The sequence below is a fragment of the Balearica regulorum genome, chromosome 11 (genome assembly GCF_011004875.1).
Source record: "Balearica regulorum gibbericeps isolate bBalReg1 chromosome 11, bBalReg1.pri, whole genome shotgun sequence".
NCBI classification, from domain to species: Eukaryota; Metazoa; Chordata; class Aves; order Gruiformes; family Gruidae; genus Balearica; species Balearica regulorum.
Window position 1 is genome coordinate 23306596 of NC_046194.1, and position 25036 is coordinate 23331631.

Here is a 25036-nt window from a genome sequence, read left to right on the forward strand (position 1 = left end):
TTTCTGTACAGTAATTTTATTTAAATCAATTTAACTTTGTTTTTACACTAATGCCTCAGTGCATTCTTTAAAAGGAAAGGAACTATTGTCTTTAAAAAGTATTTGTACATAAGACAACAAATCATAGAAATGAACACAGTAACATCAAGGATCCCTAAAACATGCACAATTGTACACTGAACTGTGGGTGGTTGTAAGAGTAGGAGGCAAGAGGAAGGAAATCTTTCTCTAAGCTTTACATTAACTCAACACCATGCCAGTGACCACAGTGCTGATCAGAACCACTGACGCTTTCTGGGCATCAAGATCCAATTCCCCATAGTTAAATTTCAGCCTAGTAGAAGACAAATCCAAATAACTATACAAGTCAAGAGGACAACTCTTTATCTGGCACCTGCTGGAAAGCTCCAAGGTCAGTGTAACACGACAAAAAGCAGGTGAAGGAACAGCAGCTCCACCTCCTCACCCTGCCTGTGCCAAGCCTGTGTTGCAGGGGACCCACGGCACCAAGTGCTCCACTGTAGTCACCAACTGAAGGCTCCCCTCCCCACGCCTCCACAACTTCCACCGGCCATTTGAAGCCACTTCCCTGGTCCAAAGAGACACAGCTTCCCTTGTAACCATGTGATGCTTTTGTGAGATTTCATTTGTTTCTATTTCTTCTCTTGGAAGTGAGCCAGTAAGATACCAGAAGTCCCTACCACCCTCAGCCCAGGACCAGCCTGATGATTCCCAGTGATGCAGCGTGCACAGCTTCCAACAGCAGCAGAGCAGACCCAATCCTGAGCAGCACAGCAGCAGCATACACGATCCTACATTTGGTTATTAGCCTTGGGTTTGGTTTGTTTTCTCTTTCCAGAGGAGTACCTGTTACTACATCCTCTGAAGAAGCCTTTCTTCCTCAGACCATAGAGAAAGCAGCCATCCATCAGCTCCAACCTTCTGTCCCTTCTCTCCTCAGTTCCCAGCACACGCTTTCAGAGTAGAATCACAAGCAGCAGATACCTGACACCTTATCAAGCCAGATCCACAGATTGGCCCCCAGTTTCACCTTAGCAAGTGATAACATTAGTATTCATTTAGTCCACCCTCAGAAGAAGAACAGGAGAAATAACATGTGAGAAAGCAGATACATTACTGCAACCTTAACTATATGCAACCATCTCCTTTACTGTATTGATTTAGCCACAAATTAAGGGGGGGAAGATGAGGAAGAAGTGAGGATGAAGAGGCAGCCATGTCAAAACATTGAGGTGACCCCACACCCTCTCCTACCACCTGCAAAAAAACCTCCAGGGAAAGGGAGATTCTGTACAGCAGCAGCAGCACCTACATCTTACAGCGCAAAGCCCTGGCCCAAAAGCCATTTGTTTGGTTCTACCAATATTACACCTGCGACCTCTCCGTGTCAGAACACTAGAGCCCCATGAGGCAAGGCACCCAGATCTCCAATATTTGCAGAAAGTGGAAATTCACCCCCTGCCATCAGTTGGCTCAGTGCCCCCAGCACCCTCCTCCTGGGGAGGACAGCTGCTAGCAGCACTGCTCTCCGCTCACACGCTCACATGGAAGTGCAAAGCTACATGGACACACAGGCGAGCATGCACATACCCCTCTGGAGCTGGACATACCACCCACCCAGCTGAGAAGGTTGTCATTGGGACAGAAAAAAAGAAAAAAATCCCTTCAAGTAATTTAAAACAGCCCATTCTCAAGGTTACTGCTGCACAGGAGCAGTGACCAGCTGGGCCTGTTTGGGGTGATAAGGCAGAGTCTGAAGTCCTGGAGGGATGGAAGAATGAGAAGGTGTCAGTAGTGAGAGATTAAGAGTTATTCTGTAGGTTGCTTCTTCACACTCCTGTGATTCTCATCTCCAAGTGACCAGCACCAGCTGCCTCCAGTTACTTCTGCACACAGCTTGGCCATGTAAGCCCACTGCAGGCAACCGACAGGATGATATAGAGGATAACCTGGAGAAAGAAAACAGCCACTCAGTAGAGAACTCAACTTCCCACTAGTCGGCCCCCGACTTGGCCTGGCAATCAAAACAACCTCAGAACCCCCAGTTATCAAAACCCTGAAGAACTGTCAAATGCCCCAAGGATGGTGTGCCAGGGCCTCTTCCTCCACATCTTTGCAGCGACACAGGGAGAACTATCCTCCAGCAAAACATGACCAAGGGTTCAGTGGTGACAAAGTACTTCAGCATCCTCACTTTAGTGCTCTTTATGTTTATTACAGGCTGGAGGTATGCCCTCACATTAAAAAAAAGAAGCTACTTCAAAGATAAGTTACAAGATACCAACAGGACTAAGGCCTGAAAAGCCATGACAGAGCAGCCATGAACTCAAACCCTTACTTAGCTTCTAATGGAGCTAGCAAAGCAGCTGGCTATGACAGCCCCTTAGAGGCTTGACAGAATTGTCTGGAAAGCTTTTCCTATTGCCTTGGCCAGAAAAGCTGCCTGGCCTGATGCTCCTCTCCTCTCCCCTCACACACGACCGTCAAAACACTTGTTTTACAGCTAGGACCCTTCCAGGCACAGGGCTGAGTACATGCGAGTCTGAAGACAGTAATACACTATTAGCCTTTTCCAGTATTTAAGCCTGGCTTAAGAGCTAAAGGTTATTGTGCTCCGTACTTACAATTGATACAATGACGATGACAATGGTAAGCTTGAGGTTCTTCATACACATGGCTCTAGCGAGGCTCCTGCTGGTCGTTTTGAAAGTGACTGACTACAAGAGAAAGTAAAATAACTTAATTCCTGAACCTGCTGCAAAGGAAGCTGCATCCCAAGAAGCAAGATGCAGCGGCACATGCTTTTCCCAGCTACTACCTCCCTAATAACCCAAACCACTGCAGTTTTCTCCTCCAGAGCTGTTTTAACTCCTCAGTTACAAATCCAAAACTGAACAGGCATCAAGAGAAAACTCTACTCCAGGGGTGAGATAAAGTAAAAGTGAAAGCCCAGAACCAGCTTGGGGTTGTGCCTTCCCCTGCTCAGCCTGGGGGAGTTAAATGCAGAACCCCAGCAGGTCTGTAGGCTGCCCACAAGGATTAGTTTCCCTTTGAGTACTTCTGGTTGGGTTCTCATTTGACCTCCAACCTTTTGGGAACCAAAGTGCTCCAAAATATTTATGGAATTACTGATCTAATCACAAACAGATTATATGCAGCTTAATTAGTGTAAATACACCAAAACAAGACGACCCGTATAGGTACCCCTGACAACCGCTCCTCGGGGCTGGACAAGTCCTTTAATGTGAGAACTTTCCTCCAGTATTCAGGCTTACTGTGCTTTATAGGATGCGTTTGCCCTGTTCCCAGTCTCCTCTGTGTTCTGCAATTCCATCCGTTCCAAACAGGTTTTGGTCACCAAGGGACCTCACGCACCCACCACGCCACAGCAGCGCGACTGCCCTGGGCCCAGAGCCACGCTGCAGCACCCACCACAGCCAACTCAGCAGCACGCTCTGCTGGTGATTCTCAGGTTTTCCCCACAAACCACCCCACAACTTTTTCAGTTGCGTCCCCTGAGCTGTAGTTTTGACTTGAAGTGGATTCCCATGCTCCGCCACGCTCTGAACTTCGGGCTCTTCTCTTGCTCGGCTGTGCAGTTCCTGCCTGTGGAAGCAGACTGCTGGATACCAACACTCCTCACCTCAGCCCGGACTGGTTCCCCAGCAGACAGAGGAACTCTGACCACCAGTGGGTTTACAATGTTCTGGTGGTCCAGGCTCGTACAGCAATGATAAAACACAGTCCATTACCCTCCTGACATTTGAGAACTTCAGCCCTGGATCTCCCAGGACACTCACACTAAAGGCATATCCCATTCCTTCATTTTCTGCGTGGTTTCCAAAACCAACACTCCCTGGGAGAGCTCACACATGAATTCCATCTAATTGCTGAAGGAATTCCAGTCCATTTCTCTAAAGTGTTACCTGAGGTTAGGCTACTTCCTGCTACTACCCGATGAAGCAGTGAGGTTTAACACCCCGATAGCTAGAGGACAGCATTCCCTATGCTTAAGCTCCTGGCATCTCTACTCCCTCACTACTTTTTGCCAGCTTTGAGATGTTTGGGTCTCCACAAGCCCCATACAGGGGACACCAGCAGTCTACTGGGTGGAGGATTGTCTCAAGGGTCAGGTGCCAACAGGACCATGCACCAAGCCAGGACTAGGGATTCCCAGAGGAAAGACAAAAAAGCTTGTGGAGTGTACGACACTTCACTAGATAACATCATGCTTTAGAATTACATTACATTTGCGGGTTTTGGGTTGTTTTTTTCCCCAGTTCTTCTCACTTTGAAACACTCCATGAAGCTCTTCCAAGTCTTTTACAGACTATTTAAACAGCTCAGCGCTTTTTTGTATACTGGAACAACTCTACAGATTAATACTTTTCCAGTTTATCTGCATCAAGCTGACTTCAAACCAGGCTGCAAGAGAAGTTTTAATTATGATCTTTAGCTTTCCTGTCGCTCCAGATAAAGAGTGGGGTTTCCCCAACTTGGGCACCAGAGACAAGGACAAGAAACCCCATTGCCTGTTATCCTGTGCATCGCTTGTAGCAAACAGGAGCAAGGAGAAGATGGTTCTTCAACAGGATGGAGCAGCTGGTCCATGGAGCAGAGCACCTGGCCAGCAGTGCTGCCTAGTATTTTGCAGTCACCCACAAATCCCAGCAGTGCTGGCAGGACAGAGATGCACGGGATACCTTCACTCTCCTAAAGGAGGTGCAAGGCTGGGACACGGCTTGTGAAACAGCTCTAAGGAGCGGTGGAACAAGACAGGACTCATGTCTGGCCCAGGGAAAGATTACCTGTAGATCTAGATGCTTCAGTGTCTGTTTAAAGGGGCTCTAGATGCTGCTTTTCACCTCCACTGCTCCCCAATGAGCACAACTGATGCAGTAACCTTATTTCCCCATTTCTACGTTCTTCCCCAGACTTACCGAATCCACAAGATTCTCTGTTTTATCAATCAGCAACTCCAGCTTCTCTCCTCTTTGTGCCACAAGGTCTAGAGAAAGAAACAAAAATCCAGATGCAGGTAGAATCCCAGTGCAAAGAGCTGCTTCCAATACCCAAGCCCAGCTGCGAGCCAGGAGCTCTTGGCAGTGGCCTGTTAGACATCAAGTAGCTCTCAGCCTTCCAGAGCTTGCTAGGCACAGCACTTAAGGAAGTCTCATATCACACAGGTTACATTTTGGGGCTGACCTGGCTCAATTTTGGTCAATTCCAGATCTAGCCCTCTATTTTATGTGGTCAGACTTGTCAAAACCCAAACCAGAGCCTGGCACACAAAAAAAAGCGCTATGAGGAACATTTTCCTCATGGCAGCTGCAGGAAAGCCAAACAGACCAGATGCAGAACATGCTTCACCCCATCACAAGCAGTGCGAGTTCATCTCCAACAGCTCTCCCCATGCCCACATGCCACCCTCAACCAAGTTCAACGCAGTAACAGCTTGCAGACTCGGAGCTCCCTGGCCCTTTCCTCATCAGTTCCTTCTGTCACGAGAGGCCACCCCATCATCAGCTTCTCTTGCGATAATGCTCCTGGCAGGACTGCCAGCCCGATGGCACCGAGGGAAGCCAGATACCTATGTTTCGAACCATGATTCCTTTAAGTTCATCGATTTGAGCTTGCGTCTCTGCCACCTGGTCGGTGCCCTTGCTCTCCGAGTGGTATTTCTGTAACAAATGAAGAGTCAGTGAGAGCAGGGACCCTCAACATTGCACTTCAGTTCCTTAAGACAAAAAGAGGAAACTCCTGGTCACTACAGAATAGCACAGACATAAATGTGAGTTTTCAAATTACCCAAGATATTGCTAAGTGGGTAATAGACCAAAATCTGGCTTTTTCAGCCACTTACAGATCATACATGCCCATCTGCTCCTGCACTGCATGAGCTGCAAGGCAGCCAGGCAGCTGCAACTGCCAGAGCACCCAGAAATAACAGCCCCCTTTTCAAAGTCTAAGCAAATCGGCAGCAAGGAAGGAAAGTCAGGACAAGAATCTGTGAGATTTTAGGTCACCACTCTTATCACAGGTCCTCTGCAGTCAAGCACTGCTAGCCACAGCTCCTGTGACCCCACTCCCTTCACGTCACCCTCATCCAGGGACACGGGTCTCCACAGCAAAACTCAGATAAACCATTGTTTTCCTCTAAACTTGCAGCCATTGCACTCATCTGAAGAGCTTCACGAAGCACCTCCACTTTACTAAGAGACCCTCCGAGGAGGCTGACAGAGGCCAGGACTAGATCCCCATCGCTCTATTTCATGACCACTCACGTGGCCTCTTAAACCCCAACTTTCCTCTGAGTAACTGTTCGATTCACAAGAGTATCTAACAGCATCCACACACTTGGGTCATAATTAATGATTACAGCAACAGCTCCTTTGGACCTTCTCCTTAGAGGTTAGCTTTTTAGGAGAAGGTGCAGAACTGGCCTGCTACCAAAGCTGGTCACTGGTTTTACTGGAAGAGTAGCCTCCCTTTTTGGTATTATCTCTGCACTACATGAGTTGTAGCATGATCCCTGAACTGCAATGTGACCTACTCCTCCACCCTCAGCCTCACGCTAGTTAAGCTCCTTAAGTTACAGGAACCCCCCAGACAGTGCAAGAGCAGGACTCCTGCGTGTAGTGTTTGACAGTAGGGCTGTCGTCTTGGCAAGTTTTAGAGCCATTTGAGGGAAAAGCTTTCTGTCATTGCTTAACTTCTGTTAGTTGATGCTTGGATTTCTATGCATATGCAAAATCTAGGGTAGGCAGCTCCTCTCGTGCTTTAGAGCCATGGAAAGGCAGGGATTTGTAGAGGCTCTGAAGACTGCCTGGCCCTTCCGATAAAGCAATTCATTAAGCTTATTCCAGCCACGAACAGCTTACAGTTTGATGAGTCATCACTTCATATAGTTCCAGGCTCAACATATCAAAGCCTGGTGGAGAGGAAAAACTCAGTCCTATCACGCATAGGAAATTAATCTAATTTATTACGCACAATGCATCAGGCCCTTCTGGAGCCACACTGGCATTATTATTCATTGCTTTTTATCTGCTGTGTAAGCCAAAGAACAGTTTCTGCAACAATCTGTGCGCAACTCTGCATGCTCCAAAGCACCTCTGCTCGTCACCAAGGGCACCGACAAACGGCTCCTTTCAAACTCCAACACAAGCTTCAGGCAGCAACAGTCCAAGCACAAATCCTCACGTCACCTTCACCCACCCAAGTCCTGGCATCACCCTGCACCTCAGCTGTTACTGCTGGAGAGCATCCTACAGCTTGCCCAGTTTCTCACAGGCAAGAGCTTTGCTCACAGGTGACAAAAGGACCTCTCCTCCTACACCTGTAGCATCACCAAACCCGGCACTTTCAGGAGATCAGCAGGAAAAGAGCCAAGCCCTTCATGGAGAACAGCAGCAGCACCAGCCACAGCAGGGCACATCGAGAATCTCCTACACCACGTGTACTGTACCAGTTGTCGCTGCCCCAGATACAGACCGCACACAAGCTCTGAAAGCCAATATTCCAAGGACATCTTATCTTTAATTCAAGGGAGGTCTCAGAAAAACCCCCAAAACACCACCAAACCCAAACCAACATTGCTCAGTTTATGACCTTGTTTGTAGTCAATTAAGGACTCAAGTCTTTAACAGAGGATTCAGAACACTTTCCTTGTAGACCATATAGCCTGAGGTTTTGTGCACTAATAAGGCTATTGATCATATGAGTCACAGGGCAGTTATTTATTCCTTCTCTATTTTCCATCTGACTTCATTCATTTGAGATTACATCTAGCAACAGGCCTGTTTTCCCTGCAGGTGCTGAAGTATCCCACTGCAGACCAAAACAGGGCAAGTGTGAACTGCAACATCCCCACTACATTAACAGCTCCTATTTTAAGAGCAGCCCAATCCCACACCTACAGCAACTGCTCTCTGCCTTTTCTCCTCCTCTCCCCCACAAAAACCCCACTGAAGCAGGTCAAGGTGGTGTTTGCAGACCCACATTACACATCAAGTCAACACTGCATTAAGAAAAAGAGCTCTGCCAAATACATCTCATTCTATAGGGGGCTGAATGGAAATGCAAACAAACACTATGCTGTGCACTTAAATATTTCAGAAGCTACAGCTGTATACCGCTACAAATAAAATACACAAAGCAATTCAACTATTTCCAACCTCTCCTGTCTGGCAGCCGTGGGCTTTGCCACACCTCAAATGTAACACACAGCAAGCAAAGCACTTCTGTGAAAGTGGGATGGCAGCAGCAAGGCTGGATCAGATTCCTCAGTGAGCAAAATAGGCACATAACTCCTCTGCACCTCAAGAGGGAAGCAGATTCCAGCCCAGCCTTTCCCTGCAGGAGTCCGAGAACACACTCAGGGTAGCTAGAATAGAGTCTTCTGAAGCCCGGAAACTTCTTCTAAAGGAGACTGACAGTGTTCTGTATGTGCCCTAGCGACAGCGTTCAGAACTCAGCTTCAGTCGAGCTGCCCACAGTGCCAATAAAATCAGACAGCGCAAGCTGGAACACACCAGGACAGCGGTGCTGTGCAGTTCCAGCAGGAAAACTAGGACAGACTGTGCCCGTCCCACCGCAGGAGAGGGTGCCACTGCAATCCCAGCAGGACACCAACCTGTGCCACTATCTGGTAACGCCTGAAGCAGCGGGCAGAAGGTACCTTACACCACAGGCAGCTGTTGTTCAGCGCCACACAGACCCCACTGACATGGGCTTCATCTCCCAGACCGGGATCATACTGGTGGAGCAACTCACCTGGCAAAGACTACAGTGCCTGCAGAACCCAGCATCATCCTGACCACCACTGCAGCCTCAGCCAAAAAGTACAAGTTGAGGGTGAAACAGATACTGTCCTCACTTCTGTAATATTCTCACACCTGTGATTCTGGGGTTGGAAGGGTCCAAGGCAAATCTCAGCTCAGAGGATGTGGGACCTTCCACAAGTCATTTATCCTGCTCTTTACCCTCCTACCCATCTTGGGAATGGAAATCCTTGGATCCTCTGAGCAAGCTAGCTGGAGAGTCTCCTGTGGTTCTGGGTACAGCACTTGAGTGTAATCCAAGCCCAGTTTTCCTTCCTCCTAAAAAGGATGCAGTACCACAAGCAAATACCCTGTCACACTCCAGCAGCGTGCCACTGAAGTTACCATGAAGTAAGGAGGAGAGAAGCAAGAGGCAGTTGGGGATTACTAGATACTCAAGTTCTGAAGTTCAGTTTAATAGAAATGGAGCAACATATGTTTGTCCTGCTCTTAGTGACAGCAACATTAGCTTGCACTGGAGGGTCAACTGGAACTAGGTTGGACATTTCAAGTGTTACCATTATGATCTAATCTCCAGCACAGCTACCTGGTACAAACAATGCATCGCTATTAACCCCACTTTTACCACCAAGTAGTGAAGTGACCCAGCTGCAGGGTAAGCATGGGGAGAACAGCCAACTCCCCTAGCTTCATACCCAGACTCAGCATGGCACTTCAGTTCTGAGTGAGAAAATACAAGGAGACTTTCTGGGGAGAAGTTTGGCTTGTTAGGAAAAGCCCATTTAGCACCAGAGCTCACCAGCTGCGCAGCTAAGACACTTGAGAACTCGCTGTTCATTGCATAGGGAAGGGCTGTCTGTGCTCTTGAGCCATATGTGGTCTGAAACCTCTTCTTGATTTCATTCAGGAAGTTGAAGGCTCTGGATCGTTCAAAGTCCTGGAAGGAAGAGAGCAGACCACGTCCAGAGCTGCGTCAAGTCAGGAATAACGAAGCGTACAGGGCACAGAGCCAGTTGTACAGAAGTTATCAGTTCTTAACAGGCATGCTGCACACAATGCTACGGGATTTCACTGGTTATGCTGCGGCTTGGGTAGCAGCCAGATTTCAGTCTCAGTTTCCTGGACAGTGGTCGGCAGTGGACTTTACTCGGGTATCCCCTAGTTCTGATTCTGTGCCCGATACCTTTTTCCAGTGAGGGAGAAAATTTTGCTTCAACACTTCCAGAATTGAGGAGTATTACACATTTCACTGACTATTAAAGGCACATCTCTACATGTACATTCTACTGCACTGGGGCTGCTAAGAGAGAAACTAGGCAAAACTAACTCTTGACATGCATTTGAGTTCCAGGCTTAGATTTCAAAGCTGTAACTGATGTGAATGAGAACACAAGCAGTAGCTCCAACAGGAAAAAAAAAAACAAAAAAACCCACATCAGATTGGCACCCACCATTGACTTTCTTTGACCTACAGATACAAAAAAAGCCAAAACCTGCAAAAAACAATAGCTGTAACCAAAATACTTACATCATCTGTGATGCAGAGGTATATAATCCTGTCTTGGCAGATGTAATGAAACAAATAACTGCAGAGAAGAAAAAAAGAAAAAAGGTCATTTGGAGCTACCACAGAAGCTTCTAGAAAACACTACTGCCTGCAGGGCCTCCAAGGGCTGAAGAAGTAGAAGAGCAAATTCCAGTTACTCTACAGGAAGTCACAGCAATGCCAACAGATTGCAGCCATCTTCGTTGAGGTAAGTGTCTCCATTCCTATAACCTACACTGAATTAGAAACCACTTAAGTGTTATCACTGGCCTCCTATGCTTCACAGCACTCTGTGCTTAGCAATAACTTTGGGGGACATCTAGTTGCCAAATAACTTCAGTTCCACGTTCTTCCAGCTACTTACTCCTAAAAACAAAACCTTGACAGGGTAGTCGGGGGTAAGATTTGTCTAATCCTCACAGACGTGCACACAAGCATCCACGAGCTAGTTCACACATGACAGGAGCTGCAGTTAATTGAAGTGACCAGAAAGATAACGCCTTGGTGAACCTCGCTGGTACAGCAACCGGCTTCTTTAGCCTTATTTGTACGACCGCCAGGTTGTGCTGCCTTTGGTTTTCATCACAATGGCTAATAGATAAAAGCAACCACAGCAGAAAATGAATTAGATAGAACAATAAACAGGCTCAACAGGCTTGAATCACGTGTCTAGGTTTAAAGATGCCTTTGGTGGTGCTGAGTGAACACAGATGTAGTTAAATGCAAGCCTCTATCCTAAGAAATGGTGCAAAACAGTTCAAAGCAATATTTGCCTATCAAAATTAAACCAAGCTGTAATTTTAGGCCCACCAGAAAAAAACCCCAAACCCTTAGTTCGCACACAACTAAACCCAAACCAGGACCAATCAATCAGAGCGTTCTAGCTCAACTCACTGGCTTTAGCTGTGGCTTTTTTATTACATGCTCCAGTAGGTGATGGATTCTTCTGTCAAGTACAGCAGAAGAAAATAGGAATAGAGTTCGAAAAAGGCCACACAAATACTTCCTCCTCCCCCCCCCAATTAAAACCTCTCTGTATCCTTTTACTCTGACATTTGGGGATTCCCAAGAGTTTCCCTGGAAAGCACATGGACCCTCTTACAAACTCTGGAATAACAGCAAGTCAATGCACATGCTGCACAGCAGTTGCTTTGTACAGCTCTAAGGGCACAGCTCAGCAGCTTTCAAAAATCACATTTTGTATTGAACAAATAAGACAACACTGAAATAAGCTTTAGGGGTGAGCTGGAAGTATAGTTTACTGCCCTGAAAGTCTGTACTCATAAGGAAAAAAATCCTTGCATATCTGCAACTATTGCTTCTCCTTCCTAGAAGGAGAGCTAAAGCTGGTCCAGTACTACCTTGTAGGCTCCCCAGTGACTTCTAGAAGAATCTTAACAGCAGAGACAGAATAATCCCAAGAACTCCTGATGCTAGAGGCGTGGTTTTCCTTGGAGATCATATATAAAGACACAGCTGTTCTTGAAAAACAAAAAGAACTCATTAAATGAGTTTAAGGAGTTCAAACAAAGTTAAAAGAAACTCAAGTTTTTTCATGTTTCAGAAGAGGAGAAACTATCCTAGACAAACAGATAACACAGCAATTTTCTAGCCTACAGGCTGGGACCCTGGCAAGGCAGCAGGATCCCTGAAACCCTACAGACAAGAACAACTCCTCGTGCTCACTCAGCTTCACAGCTTTCACATTTTGCCCAGTTATCATGGTCAAGGGGAAAAAAAAAAAAAAAAGGCTATTCTCTATCCCTACAAACCAAAAACCTCCCTTTTCAACAACAGGAAGAAGTCACTAGCTCCAAGCATGTGTGTGTTAAAGTATTCAATCCCCCCCAAACAGATGGCTAGGAACTCTTCCTTCCCCTCTCCTAGAGGGAAAGCAGGGTTGGCAGATTCTGACCAGAGAGGTGGTTGCCCAAATCATAGAAAAAGCCCAATATAAGACTTGTCAGAAGAGACTAACTTTAGCAGAGGAAATGCTCTGATGCTAAGCTCAGTGCCCAGAGTTGCAGAGTCACACCTGTATGTTTTAGTAGCACAATGCAAAGCCCAACAACCACAAACTGCAGTGACCTGCCACATTTGTTAAATCCTCATTAAGGAAACAGTCAGTAATGTGCAAAAAACTGAACACCTCACAGCATGCTTTGCTAGCATGGATGCATTAGTTAACTACCTCAGTGCTCCCCAGCAAAGAGCAAATCAATCTCTGCCACAATTCAAGTTTTCATCTATAAAAATGCAGTAAGGCATTCCTAACACTCAACTTTGTAGTTGGCTGAACAGCACTCAAGACAAAAGTTAAAACAAAAGAAAATTACTGTACCCTTAAAATTACAGTAGAAAAAAAGATTCAGCATCCAAAGCACTTTAGACCACAGGGCAGGCAGCCTCCTCTGAGAGCTCTGCCCCAGGGACTCCTAGTGCTCCAAGCCAGGGAGGGATGCAGGAAGCCTAATCCAGTCCTGATCTCCTAAGTCCTCAGGCAGCCAAAACAGCTTTAACACAACAGTTTGGGCAACACTGAGAATCCAGCCACACTGCCAATTCCAAAAAAGAGCTGAACTGGGGCCCAACACTTCTACGTTTGCTTTCTCCACAGTTCGTTCTTTAGTTTGCAGACCAGCACACTGACTTAGCTACTTTACATGTGCAATAAGGCAGCACAAACTCAGGTGACATAACATCTAATCCCTCCATTCTATCAACAATGACCAAGGGCTGGGGAAAAAAATCCTTCTATCCCACAGATCACACTTGTTGCAGCTCAGGACGGCTCTACATCTGCCAGCATGACTTAAAGCAACCAGGATCCACTAGTGCTCAGAGAAGGGTGACATTTTTACCTAAAGCCATGTTCAAGCCTCAGAAAAGCCAGCAAAAAAGACTCCACAAGCCAAATACCAAAGACTCCAACAGTTTGGCATCCACAGCTGAGCACCCTCCAACTGACTTTGGAGTTGTACAAAAATAGAAAACTTGATTTTTTTTTTAATCAACTCCCTTAGTACTTATTGCTTAAGCTAAATTAAAGTCCCGGTTATGCTGCAAAGTTCTTGCGGAAAAAAGTAGCTATTGAGCTGACTGCACATTCAACCAGCACATGAACGCATCCTAATATGACTTTGGCTACACTCTGTTTATTCCTGTCCTTGTGCATGTTCACCAGTCTCTCCTCCCATACCCAGGAGAGAAGCATTACTCACTTCCCATGTGAATAGGTCAGTTTGTTGTTTTCAGATGGTATTTTCGCCAGGATCTGCTCTGTCACCTCCAGGAAGTTTCCTCCACACCAGGCATGTTTGGCAAGGATGGTCGTGCCCCTTGCCACAACAGCGAACAGGATAGCCATGACTTCACACTACCTGGAAATAAAAACATGGCAAGAATTAGACTCGCATTCTTTGGCAGAGAAAGCATCATCATCTTAACAGCATTCTCGCAGCCCTTGACGTAATGGGAGGGAAGCATGAGCTCGTTCAATACTTCAACAGGATACCAGTATCAGAAAGCTTCTCTTACTTCCCCTTTTAGGTTCTGTTCAGAATGACACCAAGACTTCAAGAAACTCTAGAAGGTGGTTTTTCTTATTGCAACTGCATGGTGTCCTACAGTCATCAGCGATCCCATCATGACATTTGCCTTGCACCTAGATTTCTAGTTGTTAGTACTTTTTTTTTTTGCTCTTCAACTGACCCTTAAGTCTTTTCTTGCTTGTAATTGAAAAATCTGCCCACAGCCAGCAAGCTCAGGTTCAGAAAGGAAGTAACTGTCTCACAGCTATTAACAGCAGCTCATTATACAGGCCAAGCCCACCATCCCTAACACGACTGTTCAGGGGCAAGGCCTTGGCTCTGATTGCTGTCAAACTGAAGTAGAAAAACTGCCGCTTGCTTAGAGTCACACCATACGCATCCCCTTCTAATGGTCTAGAGACACTCACTACGTGCATGCTGTCCCAAGATTTCTGTAAAAACACGTGACCTGCACGTCTCAAAGCAAGACAGCACTTTTGCAAACCGATTAACCTCAGCAACAAGGCACCATTCTTGTACATGCATCAAACTGGACAGGTTATGGGGTGCGAGTGTTTGAGGGCCGGACTTCTGTGAGGTCTCCGGAGTTGGAAAAACATGCCTGCTGTCATATAAAGGGACACACTTAATCAGCTCAAGTATCATCACATTAATCTACTGACAGAGCCAAGATTTAACATGTGAAACCACACATCAGACCACAGCTGTGACATCTGCTCAGCTGAGCCAGTACATCCGTAAGCCTCTTTTCTGCTTAGGAAAGACTTAGGAAGACTTTTGACCCTGCAAAATGCAAAAATCTTATTTTTCACTTTGCACTTGACTGCCCCTCACATTGCCTGCCTTGTTTTGTGTCTAGAAAGACCACACACCTATTTCAACACAACCAGACAGCTTGGAGACCTCTCTAGAAATAGGGACAGCAGCAGTGGTTCAGCTTCAGGATCCAAAGGCCACAGGCCTAAAGACCAAACTTAGGCTATGCCCAGCCAGACTTTCCTCCCCTCTGGCACTGGCTGAAGTGACCTCTTCATCTCTTCTGTATTGGGGCTCATCCTGCTGAGCCCTGTGCAGACAGAGCTGCCCCAAAGAGCTTACGCTTTCATGCGAACTGATGCACAAATGATCACGGCAACAGTGGAAGAGGTGGCAGGGGAATGCAGAGCTGTTAACAAGGCCATGAAGTTGGGATATGATCATCCGGACTCACTTTGTCAGCCTGAGCTTAACAGATTCTGGCTTGGCCTGCAACAGTCTGGTAATCTCCCAAACCTTCCACAGGTTTAAGAGCTCAATGTTGGAGACAAAAAAAAAAAAAAGAACTCATGGATTTATTCAGCGAATACACTCCATGGCTAAGCCACCACCACCTGGGAACACTGAGGTATTCAGACCCAGCACCACCGAAGGTAACAGAAAGCAAAGGATGAGTTTGACAAGGGGCTGCAGCAAGCAGAGCAGGGAGCAGAACAGCAAAAGGTCTCAAAGGACATCGCTTCGGCAAGCGCACTCTAGAAAACCTAAAAGAGTTCTAGTACCAGCAAAGGGGAAGGGAGAACACACCAGACAAAGCCTCACACCATGCAGACACAAGTTCCCAGATAAGCTGTTATTGTTTGCTCTTCCTGACCAGTAATACAGCAGAAGTGCATCAATAACTGAAAGGGGGAGGAAGCACAGAGCGCTCTGCAGCAGCTCCCCCAGCCAGATTTGCTGCTTTCACTTCCTCCTGGCGAAAGCTGGCACTCCTCCGACCCATAGACGTGCCCCTTCACTTCTACCAAGGGCAGGAGGGAAGCGCCTTGTGCTGCTTTGCATGGCTCGTTTCTCATTACCCCGTCTCAGAGCAAGAGACAGGGTTTCAGAACAAAGGCAGCTTGTTGCCTTTACTTGCTGCTCTTTTCGATACGAAAGCTTCCCTTGTCCTCACCCACTGTGTCCACGCACCACTTGTTTCCTGTCCACCGCCCCCACCTAGGTGCCAACCTCATCTGGACACAGCTCAGGTGTTTAAACAGGATTTATCTCCAGCTGACACGCTTGCACAAAGCCCGTTGGGAAGATGGGAGGTGAGGAGTGCCCGCACCAACAGATCCCCTTCTGCTGCTGGTGAGGGAACAGGGGCTGCAAACAGCTGTTCCCCTGCCTTGTCCCCCTCCCTCCCAGACTGAAGCAAGCAGCTCCCGCTTATTTAAAAATGTCGGTACAGAGAGGTGACAAACAGCTAGGTTTTGTTTTGTTTCCACCCACAGTCACAGGTGAGCCTGCAAGCCAGCATACAACTGCCCTCTGACATCGAGTCTGTCAGCACTGCAGAGAAAACCCCACAAGTTGTTTTACATCTAAGAGGAAATGATCTTTAAACATCAGGACAGATGGTGCTTATTATGCTCAATTAAGTAGTGTCTACATCCACTTGAAGATTACAGGAGTTACAGAACATGGGAGAGCAAGGGTAACAGTTTTTCCCCTTACACACTTTCTAAGGAAACTCCACAGCACAAAGATACCCAAGGAGAAAGAATATAAAGCAGAGAAGAAAGTCACAATTATTCACTACCTGTAAGACACAAATGAAAAGAAAGTTCAAGAACAGGTTCCAGCAGCAGGAAGTAGTTCTTCACACAACACATCCTGTGAGGCTCATTCCCACATGTCATTGTGCAGGAAAAGAGTTCACACAGGTTCAGAAAGTAATTGACAAGTTTATGGAGGAATAGAATCACCACTGAACAAATACCACCCAAGAGCCCAAGAGTTTATCATGAGTTTCTTCTATTCTTCCACCCTTGTCTAGGCATCCCACCAGTCACTGCAGGGCCAGACCACCTTTGGTCTGACTCTGCAGCCACTCGTAACACTGAGAATCACTCCACAGAAGTTTAGGATTATTTTTTTCCAGAGAGAAATACAATGAAGAGCAAGTAACATCTTCAAGCAGCAAAGAAGATGACCTGCCAAGTCAGACCTACGGTCCAGCCCCACGGTCTAGCCCCAGTCAAGGTTATGACTCTCTCAGTACTTGAAGTTTAGGGCTGCTCTTCCTCACCACACTGCTCTACTCATACAGGAACAATTAATAGTAATACAAAGCCCTGCAAAGTCCTAGCACTCCCAGTTTAGGGCAAAAGCCTTAAAGGAATCTAAAAAACACACTTCAAGGCATTCTATCATCTCTTGCAACACTTGAACTACCAAGAACATCATATGACAAACAGAGAGCCAAGTCATTTGCAAAGCCTCCTAGAAGCCCAACCACAACCTCTTCCATCCAGCAGCACTGAACCAGCCTGCCAGATCACACCTCGCCAAGCGCTGGAGCTGCCCCACTACCGAAAAGTCAAACTTCCTTACAGAAAGCTGGACTAGAAGAGCTCACAGACTGGTCAACCTGTAGACACACAAAACAGCAGCACTGAGCTCTCTGACATCCTGCCACAAAAGGCCTAAGTGGCCAACCTAGCAGGTTTTTTGGAGGTTTTTTTTTAAGCCAGCTTTAAATTGCTGCATCAACAACATGCTGATTGCATTAGAGCAGAAAAATTAGTCACGGATTCCAGTGATATTTTGCTACCTCTGACCTTAAAAAGCTGCTCTCAGCTCTTCAAAACACAGTGCTGCAGACATGGAAGCCTGCGAGCACTAGAGTCTTGCTTTGTGACCCTAAGTCAAGGCTCACCTACCTCTAGTTAAACACGAGTTTCTAATCATAAGTCCCCTCTCCACAGACCTGAGGACACCAAAAGCTTTAGCTTGATGCTCACAGCATCGTTTGTTTAAGATAGGAGCATTTGGATGTAGCATTGAGCAAAAGTGGGGATTATTCAGGGCTAAAACATAGAGGAATAAGCAACTCCTTGGAACCTTGCTGCAGGACCCACTACCTCCACCTGAAGAAGCTTTAACAGAAGAGAAGCTAAGTCAAAAAAGCCACACCCAACAAGTTTATAAAGATGAAACAAAACTAAACCTTGGATTAAAGGTTTAACTCAAGTTAAATGCTTATCACACCAAAGACAAGGGCAGCCATGCAGCTGATTCTGATCTTGTAAAAACCCATTAACTGCCACACAACTGTTCCCAGCTTCTCCTGATTAAAGGCAGAGCAGCTCACCCCCGTCTGACAAGGCCACAGAGCACAAACATTTTCCCAGCAAAAAATAACTGTGGCCAAAAAAATTTTAAAAAATAATCCAACTGTCCAGTCCTTCAGAAGTGATTCTCTAGAAACTTAGGACTCATCCTACACCTTAGCTTTGACTAATTTAGCCAGAAAATGCCAACTACACAAACTGCACTTTGTTCTGTTTTCTACTCCTTCGACACCTGATCTCTTCAGGTGCCACCAACCGTGGTTTTCCCCAAGGAGGAACTGCCAAGCAGCACAAGTCAAAGAATCTGTGAACAGTTACACCAGCACGCTGATCTGCAACAACACTAACTAAACCAAGAGGAATTTATTATACAACCACGTCCCTCCAAATCCACCGAGGGACAGTCATCTGCAACGTGTTGGCAACTGAACCAGAACTGTGTGGTACAACACCAGCTCACAGCCAGGAACAAACAAACACGACTAAGCTTCTGGAGGAATCAGGTGATTGCCGAGTATCAAGAAACCAATCTCTTCACATTGCAGTCGCTCAACAAGGAGGACCAATATAAAGGAGCAGTTGTAAAAGAAAAACCACCCACAAACCCTCCCCCTGCCACAGGCGCTGCAGCAAGCGACTAACCTCAGAACTGCAAAGCTCACGCAAGCAAAGAGACACCTTAATTCCCAGAGGGGAACAACTCCACCTTCAAACTGAAGATGGTGGTTTAGACAACTTCTAAAAGTCTCTGTTCTTTTAATATTGGATATTTGCAGAACTGCCACAGTCCTGCAACAATCCACTCACTGAATTCAGTCCTCAGCCTTACTTAGGCAACAACAGCCACGTACTGTGCAATGACCCCTGTTCCCCAGCTTTGAGCAGAATGGATTAAATGAAGTAAAAATCAATTAACACAGAGCATATTTCTTTCCCTAAGCAGCGCCTCTTCCAGCCCTGTAAAAAAAACTCATGTATTACTTCTGTTAGTAACACAAATCTATTAAACTGCTAGAGGACATCTCCCCTCAGAAGTTACAAGAGAGCCAGGAATTAAATCTGTTAAAATCAACCCCTTTATCCCTTCATCTAACCTAGGGATCACAACTGTTTATCATCTGGGAAACTGCCAAGACCAAACCTTCTTAAGGGAAAAACTCACTTTGATATATCAGTTAGGCCTGGCACAGAAAGTCTCCAAATCAGCCACGCAGAAACCATCTCAGATCCAGAGCTCCTTAAGCAGTGCCAGAAGCATCCAGCAGCTAACAGAGATGAAGCACAAAGGCGAGTCAAGTATTGCATTTGTACCACAATGACTACATTCTCATTGCAAGTCACACTGCAAGGTGCAGCGTGCTGCTGCCTACAAGCTCTCTCATGGTATTTGACAGAAGGGCACAGAAAAACCTGCAGCATCTTAAAGAATATCAGAAACACAGGTTCCATCTTCACTGTGATGGAACTTCAGTAAGGATGATTTATTATTTTCGAGTGAGACACAGAACAACTTGATTCTTGCTCTGACTTCACTGAAGCTCTAGAATAAACTATGGGATGGCAGTTATGACAGCCAGGGCAGGAAGTGAACCCAGAAAACTGTCCCCATCCTCTATCAGCAGCACTGCCCTCACCAGCCAAGGGGGACTCATCAGTCCTTCTTCACCAGAAGATCCACAGCCCCAGTGCCAACAAGTGACAGAGGAGGTTCCTGCTTATATCTCCAGAAATCCTCTTTACAGAAAGTATGGAGCATCACAACTGGCTTTAAACAAGTGTAGGTGTTGCAACCCTGCAAGTTGCAAACTGCCTGACTGCAATAAGAAGATCGTTTAACTATGGTGACTTCAGCAGAAAGTACCCTAGACTTCCCTTTAACCCTTCCTCAGCATCTGCCAGTTATTATCTCTTTAAAGGCTATTCCAACCTTAAGCCCTGTAGTTTATTTGTTCATTTTAAGCCTGAGATGCATGACGTTCAGGCACTGACTTAGCAGACATTTAGCTACCTCTCTGCCTGCATAGCCTACTTCAGGTACTTCCACTTCACCATTATGGAAACAAATCACAAGATTAATCCGATTTCTCTTCCAGGAAGGCAAGGTAACCTTTTAAAGAGGAGCAAAGAGAGAATGTCACAGCTATTGAACACGCAGTTCTCTAGAGAAGTAACACGTACACCCTAAAACGTTCTTACTCACAGCACCCCCAGAGCCCCCTCACAAGCATAACTGTAATTATTTATCACAATCCCGTCTCAGAAATCCCAGCAAGCCTTCGCTCCGAGCGACGCCAACAGCTCCCCCCGGGGGGACCCCCACGGCCTCCAGCAACCCGCTCCCCAAGCCCCCGAAGCCCAACGTCCCGCGGATACCGAAGGAGGCCTCTGACCGCCGGCAGCACCGGCCCGCCCCGGAGCCGGGAGCGCCCCGCCAGCCTCCTCCGCCTGCAGGGAGGCGCCGCCGGTTCCCCCCACAGCAACGCCTCCCGGTCTTGCGGGCCCGGCCCGGCCCCGCCGCCACCCCAGTCAGTCAGTCAGTCAGCCAGCCCAGCCCAGCCCGCCCCGGCCCCGCTGCGGCCTGCCGCCCCCGGGGGGACCGGAGACAGAAGCCGCCCGCTTGACGGCAACAAGCGACTCCGCGGCGGCTCTCCCGAGGGGCCCGGCCTACCCCACCGCCGCTCACCGGCCGCCGCGGCAGGAGGGATGGCGGGCAGGAGGGAGGGAAGGTGGGAGCGCTCCTGGGCCCCGCCGCCCGCCGCGCTCCTTATCCGGCCCCCCCCGGCCCCGGGCTGCCGCGACGCGCTTCCGGTGGAGGCGGGGCCGGGGCCGGGGCCGCGCGGGCCGCTGGGAGCTGTGGTCCGGCCGCCATGGCGGAGGAGGGCGAGAGGAAGGCCGCGCTGGAGACGGTGAGTGAGAGCGGGACGGGGCAGCGGGCGGATCCCATCGCTTGGCGGGAGCTGAAGCGCTGCTGTCCCCGGCCAGCGGCAGCCGGGGCCTCCCCGGCGCATCCCGGGCCCGGCGGGTGCCGGCTCAGCGGTGGGGCCCCCTCAGCACGGGCCCGCTCGGGGAGGGGGGGGGGGGGGGCGGGTACGGCCTTGGCGTCGGGATAAATCGTGACAGTGAGGACAGATCCAAGAGAAATCCGTCTCTGCGGGTCGCCCTCGGCCGCATCCCCGGGCTGGTGCTTCGTGCCGGCAGCGGGAAACAGCAAATATCCCGGTTGGGCCCTTCGCCAAGCGGCCCCGGGCTGCGGCCCGGCCGCGTTGCAGCCTCTCGTGTCCCGGCCCGGGCTGCGTCCTCCCGGGCGTCCCCCCTCAGGGGCCCGCGCAGCCCTGCCCGGCTCTTTGCAACCCGTGAGAGCGTTTGGCTTTGCCTGGCACGGAGCGGCTGCAGAGGGAGAAAGCAGCTGAGGAAAGCAAAGCGGGGTTCCCTGAAATAGGAGGGACGGAGAGGAATACACCTTTTCCTTACATTTCTGGACGTTTAGGTGTCTGAGATTGCCCTATAGGGGACAGAAGCAGCTAGAGGACAAGACTAGCTATTTTAAAACCAGTTAGGACTAACACTTTCTAAAACAAGCCTTGCTTTTTAAAGACGAATTGCTCAGCACTGCAGAACATCAGGCCTCGGGTGGCTGTGCCTGCTGGCCGTCGGCAGCGTGCCTGTCTCCTCTCTTGCGCCCGTTTCAGGTTGCCGAGCCCGGTGGCAGGAGTTCGGGGACCCTCTGTGCACCTCCAGAACGCGTTGCAGGCAGCAGAAGGCACTAGATGGCACTGCGCTTCACCTAACGGCTGCAGGCTGGCGGTTACACCCGGGCAGGATGGCGGGGAGAGCTGGCACAGGACCTTCGGGTGCTCCCTGCGCCAGTCTGTCTGTCTGACTGTCTGTCAGTGGGACACGGGGAGAGCTGAGCACCGCGACAGCCGTACAGGAGAAACAAGCAGGCTCTGTAAGTTGCCTGGTTTTACAAGCTGCCTTTGGGGAAGGCTTAATACAACGGTTTTCCGTAGTCTCTCAATCTACAGCCCCATAACTTTTCCTAATGGCACAACAGACCCTAGAGTCTCTTAGCAATGGTCTGCCTTCTGCTAGTTACCTTTTTCAGGCTCTGTAGAGCCACATTCTTCTCCCTGGTTGTGCAGGACACAGGCTGAAAGTCACGATTGCGCCAGGAAGCGCAATCCTAATCCTGTCTGTCTGATGTGATGAATGAAATTGGTCTTTGAAGAGCTGCAGTCACTAGAGGGGCCCATGGCAACAAACCAGCAGATTCCCCCCGTGGGGAATGCAGTACCATACAGAAAACAGGAGGGCGTGTAGGAAGCGATGTTGGCTCACGAAGACCAGCAAAGGGCTATATATCCTGACATGAAAGACAAGTTATGCATAAACTGCAGTGAGTGTAGGAACAAGTGAGTTGTAGGACTGTTCCCCACCCAGTTCGTGTCTAGCTGATCCCATCTATCTCAGCGCTGTGCTAATGTATCCGCCACAGCACTACCTAGGCACCAAATACAACGTTAAATAATTCATCATCATAAATCACAGCCCCTCTAAGCAGGAGAGCTTCTGGATGATGCGAGATTGCAGCTCTTAGGCTTGCCTAGCTGGTAGAGAAGGAAGGGTGTCCGATGCGTGGGCAGCTGGGTCGCAGGGGCTGTATCCTGACCTTGCAGGGAGGGGGCACCCCCGATTATCTTGGGGGAGGCACAGGGTTTTCCATCTCTATTGTCTCTGAGGGATTCAAGTGAATTTGATCAATCCTAAAGCTGCCTCGAGATCTCATCAGCTTTTCCTTCTGCCTCTGCCATAATACAAGAACAAGGACAATTTGGTGAAGACCCTAGCGAATCAGTGTGTGACCAAAGAGGGAAAACTCCAGGCAAACAGAATTCCCTACTCCAGGGCATCAGGGCTTTTTTTACACATTGGCTGAACAAGTTTTCTTTTGATGAATAATGATTGTGACGATACCTGGACACCTCTGAGATGCGACTCTGCCTCAGGGCAGAGACCCGGTTGCTGCAGGGACCAGGGAAGAATCTGTCCTTCAGGGGACTGTGTTGGTTTTCCTTGGAAACATCTGTGCCAGAGGCAAGATACCTGACTAGGTGGGCCAATGGCCAGATGAGAAGCAGTGAAGCTGATGGTCCTGCTGAGATCCAGAATTGTATCCAAGGACTCTCTACAGGAAAGAGGAGAGAGAAATTGAGTCTCTGTGGACCAGACAGGTTCAGCACAATGTATTCCTTACAGCTGCTTGAAAGAGCCATACTCTGGCTTTCACCTGCCAGATCTATGCTCGGGTACGCAGGCTGTGCTAAGGAGGCAGGGGCAGCTGAAATTCATTGGGCTGCTGCTTGGAGGCACTTGCTGCAGCCCCACAAGCTGGCCCAGCCACCAGGCCTGAGATGCATCCTGTCCCTTCCCTCCTACACCCACATCTTCCTTCAGCTCTGGGAAGGAGGCTGAAGTCAGTGCAACTCCCAGAACTGCGCGTTAAACTCCCAGTTATTCTATTTTTCAAATCATTTTTACGCAACATTTCTAACTCAGGTGTAAATATTTGCTTTCCGTCTGGAAAAGCATCTCTTTGCTCCCCTGCGTGCAGAGCTACACCCAAGCTAAGGTGTAACTCCCGTCGTGTGACCACACTGCCAGAGCATCGCTGTCCCAGTGAACAGAGCTGTACCTGTCTCGTGGCAGGGGGGCACTTGGGATTTTGGCACCTGGGCACGCTTCTAACCCTGTGACTGCATGCAGGGAGCAAACTGGGAGCCAGGCGGTGCCTCCTGAGTTAGTCTGCTCTTGTTTGAGCCTATAGTGGAAAAAGCAAGCTCCTGAGTATGATTGGTGCTAATAATTTTAATAAATACTTCCTTGCAAGGCCATACGATAGGAGAGACTGAGGCCAGTCTCTGCTCCTGGGAAGAGGGAGGAGGGTGCCGGGTCTAGCAAGTGGGAGAGCAGGAAGGGTGTCTCATCCATGCCACTAGCTGCCCGAGTGACCTGCGTCTAATCCCTTACACATTTTTGTCCCACACCAAGGGAAGGTGGTTTTGCCACTCTTGGCCTTATTTTAATCACCCCTTTGGTTGTGGATTGTGAGATGCTGGGAGGCGAGTGAGACCCTATCAGTCCAACATCCCCGTTGTTGATGTGATGTTGCTGCATCGCACCTACCCTTCTGCGATAGCTGGTGTGCAGGGAGCCTGCCCTTGAATTGTGCTGCAGGTCTGCGTGATCTCTTCCTCCACGGAAATCAGTCTGCGTTTTCCTTCTGAACTGCTGAGTCAATTCCCTGTGGCAGCCGTACCTGCAGAAGGAGGAATGGGACTGCTAGGGGGGAATTACTACCCGAGGGGAAATGTGAGGAGTTATAAAACCCTGGAGTGGTTGAGGATTTGGCCACGGGCAGGATGCGAAGAAATCTGCACTCATCTTAGCCTGGCTCCGCACTTAACCTTGAAACCTCTCTCTGCTGCTGAGAGAGGAAGCGGTTGGGGGCTGTCTGGGCATGTCAGGCTCCACAGTGGCTACGCTGAGCCTGGGGAAAGGTCAGAGGCTCAGCAGCCCTCTGACAGCTAAGCGATTAATTAGGTGACTTCTTGGTTTTGGAAGGGATCCCAAACCAGTCTTGTCAGGAAGCGTTAGCTGGTAAATCTCTTTTCGGGCGCCTGAGCCAAAAGCAGCAGGAGGATTAGGGGCTGGCTGCTGGCGTTGCGGGGTTTGTTTGCTCGCTGGTGGGCTCCCCAGGCTCATCCTAAGCGTGTGAATTTGGGCTTACAGCTCCTTTTGTTTTCAAGCTGGGATAAGATTTCCTTGCTGTCAGGCAGCATTTCTCCCTGGGGATTTTTTTGACTGTCCCTCTCATTCCTGTCTAGCCACGTGCTGGTGATGGGACCTGGGATCATACCAACCTGAGCGGTCACTCCCAGCCGCTTTCCAGCCTGGGTCCTGAAGCCCCAGCTTTTTTAGGGCTCCTCTTCCCTCCTGTGGAGAGGAAGGATGCACAGGCACTTTGATAACCAGGGAGAGGTT

General features: G+C 48.6%; 2 protein-coding genes across 5 annotated transcripts in view; one reads left to right on the plus strand and one right to left on the minus strand.

Moving 5' to 3' along the window:
• On the minus strand, positions 1–20814 carry VAMP7 (vesicle associated membrane protein 7). Of its 4 annotated transcripts, none has more exons than XM_075763761.1 (8): positions 20679–20814; positions 13572–13726; positions 10333–10390; positions 9604–9741; positions 5612–5702; positions 4962–5029; positions 2646–2738; positions 1–1970 (listed from the first exon to the last, which is right to left on the minus strand). In XM_075763761.1, exons 2-8 carry the CDS (start codon positions 13715–13717, stop codon positions 1902–1904), a joined length of 663 nt encoding a protein of 220 aa, XP_075619876.1. In that variant the 5' UTR covers positions 13718–13726; positions 20679–20814; the 3' UTR covers positions 1–1901. The 4 variants fall into 4 exon arrangements, with proteins under 4 accessions (XP_075619876.1, XP_075619877.1, XP_075619878.1 ...); XM_075763762.1 differs by having other exon boundaries at positions 13572–13730; positions 20679–20806; XM_075763763.1 differs by lacking the exon at positions 20679–20814 and adding an exon at positions 20369–20485 and having other exon boundaries at positions 13572–13730.
• LOC104643157 (DNA-directed RNA polymerases I and III subunit RPAC2) overlaps positions 20748–25036 on the plus strand; it is a 7448-nt gene continuing 3159 nt past the window's right edge. Inside the window, exon 1 of the mRNA XM_075763765.1 lies at positions 20748–20901. Within this exon, the coding sequence (XP_075619880.1) occupies positions 20863–20901 (39 nt within the window). The 5' untranslated portion in view covers positions 20748–20862. The remainder of the gene's footprint in view (positions 20902–25036) is intronic.

What these genes read in the sequence shown, in the direction of transcription:
- VAMP7 (XM_075763761.1), bottom strand. Translation starts at nt 13,717, where the DNA reads ATGGCTATCCTGTTCGCTGTTGTGGCAAGGGGCACGACCATCCTTGCC. An exon ending in CTGACCTATTCACATGGGAA is followed by an intron (nt 10,391 to 13,571) that starts GTGAGTAATGCT and finishes TCTTCTCTGCAG; the next exon opens with TTATTTGTTTCATTACATCT. An exon ending in GTGTCTTAGCTGCGCAGCTG is followed by an intron (nt 5,703 to 9,603) that starts GTGAGCTCTGGT and finishes CATTTGTTACAG; the next exon opens with AAATACCACTCGGAGAGCAA.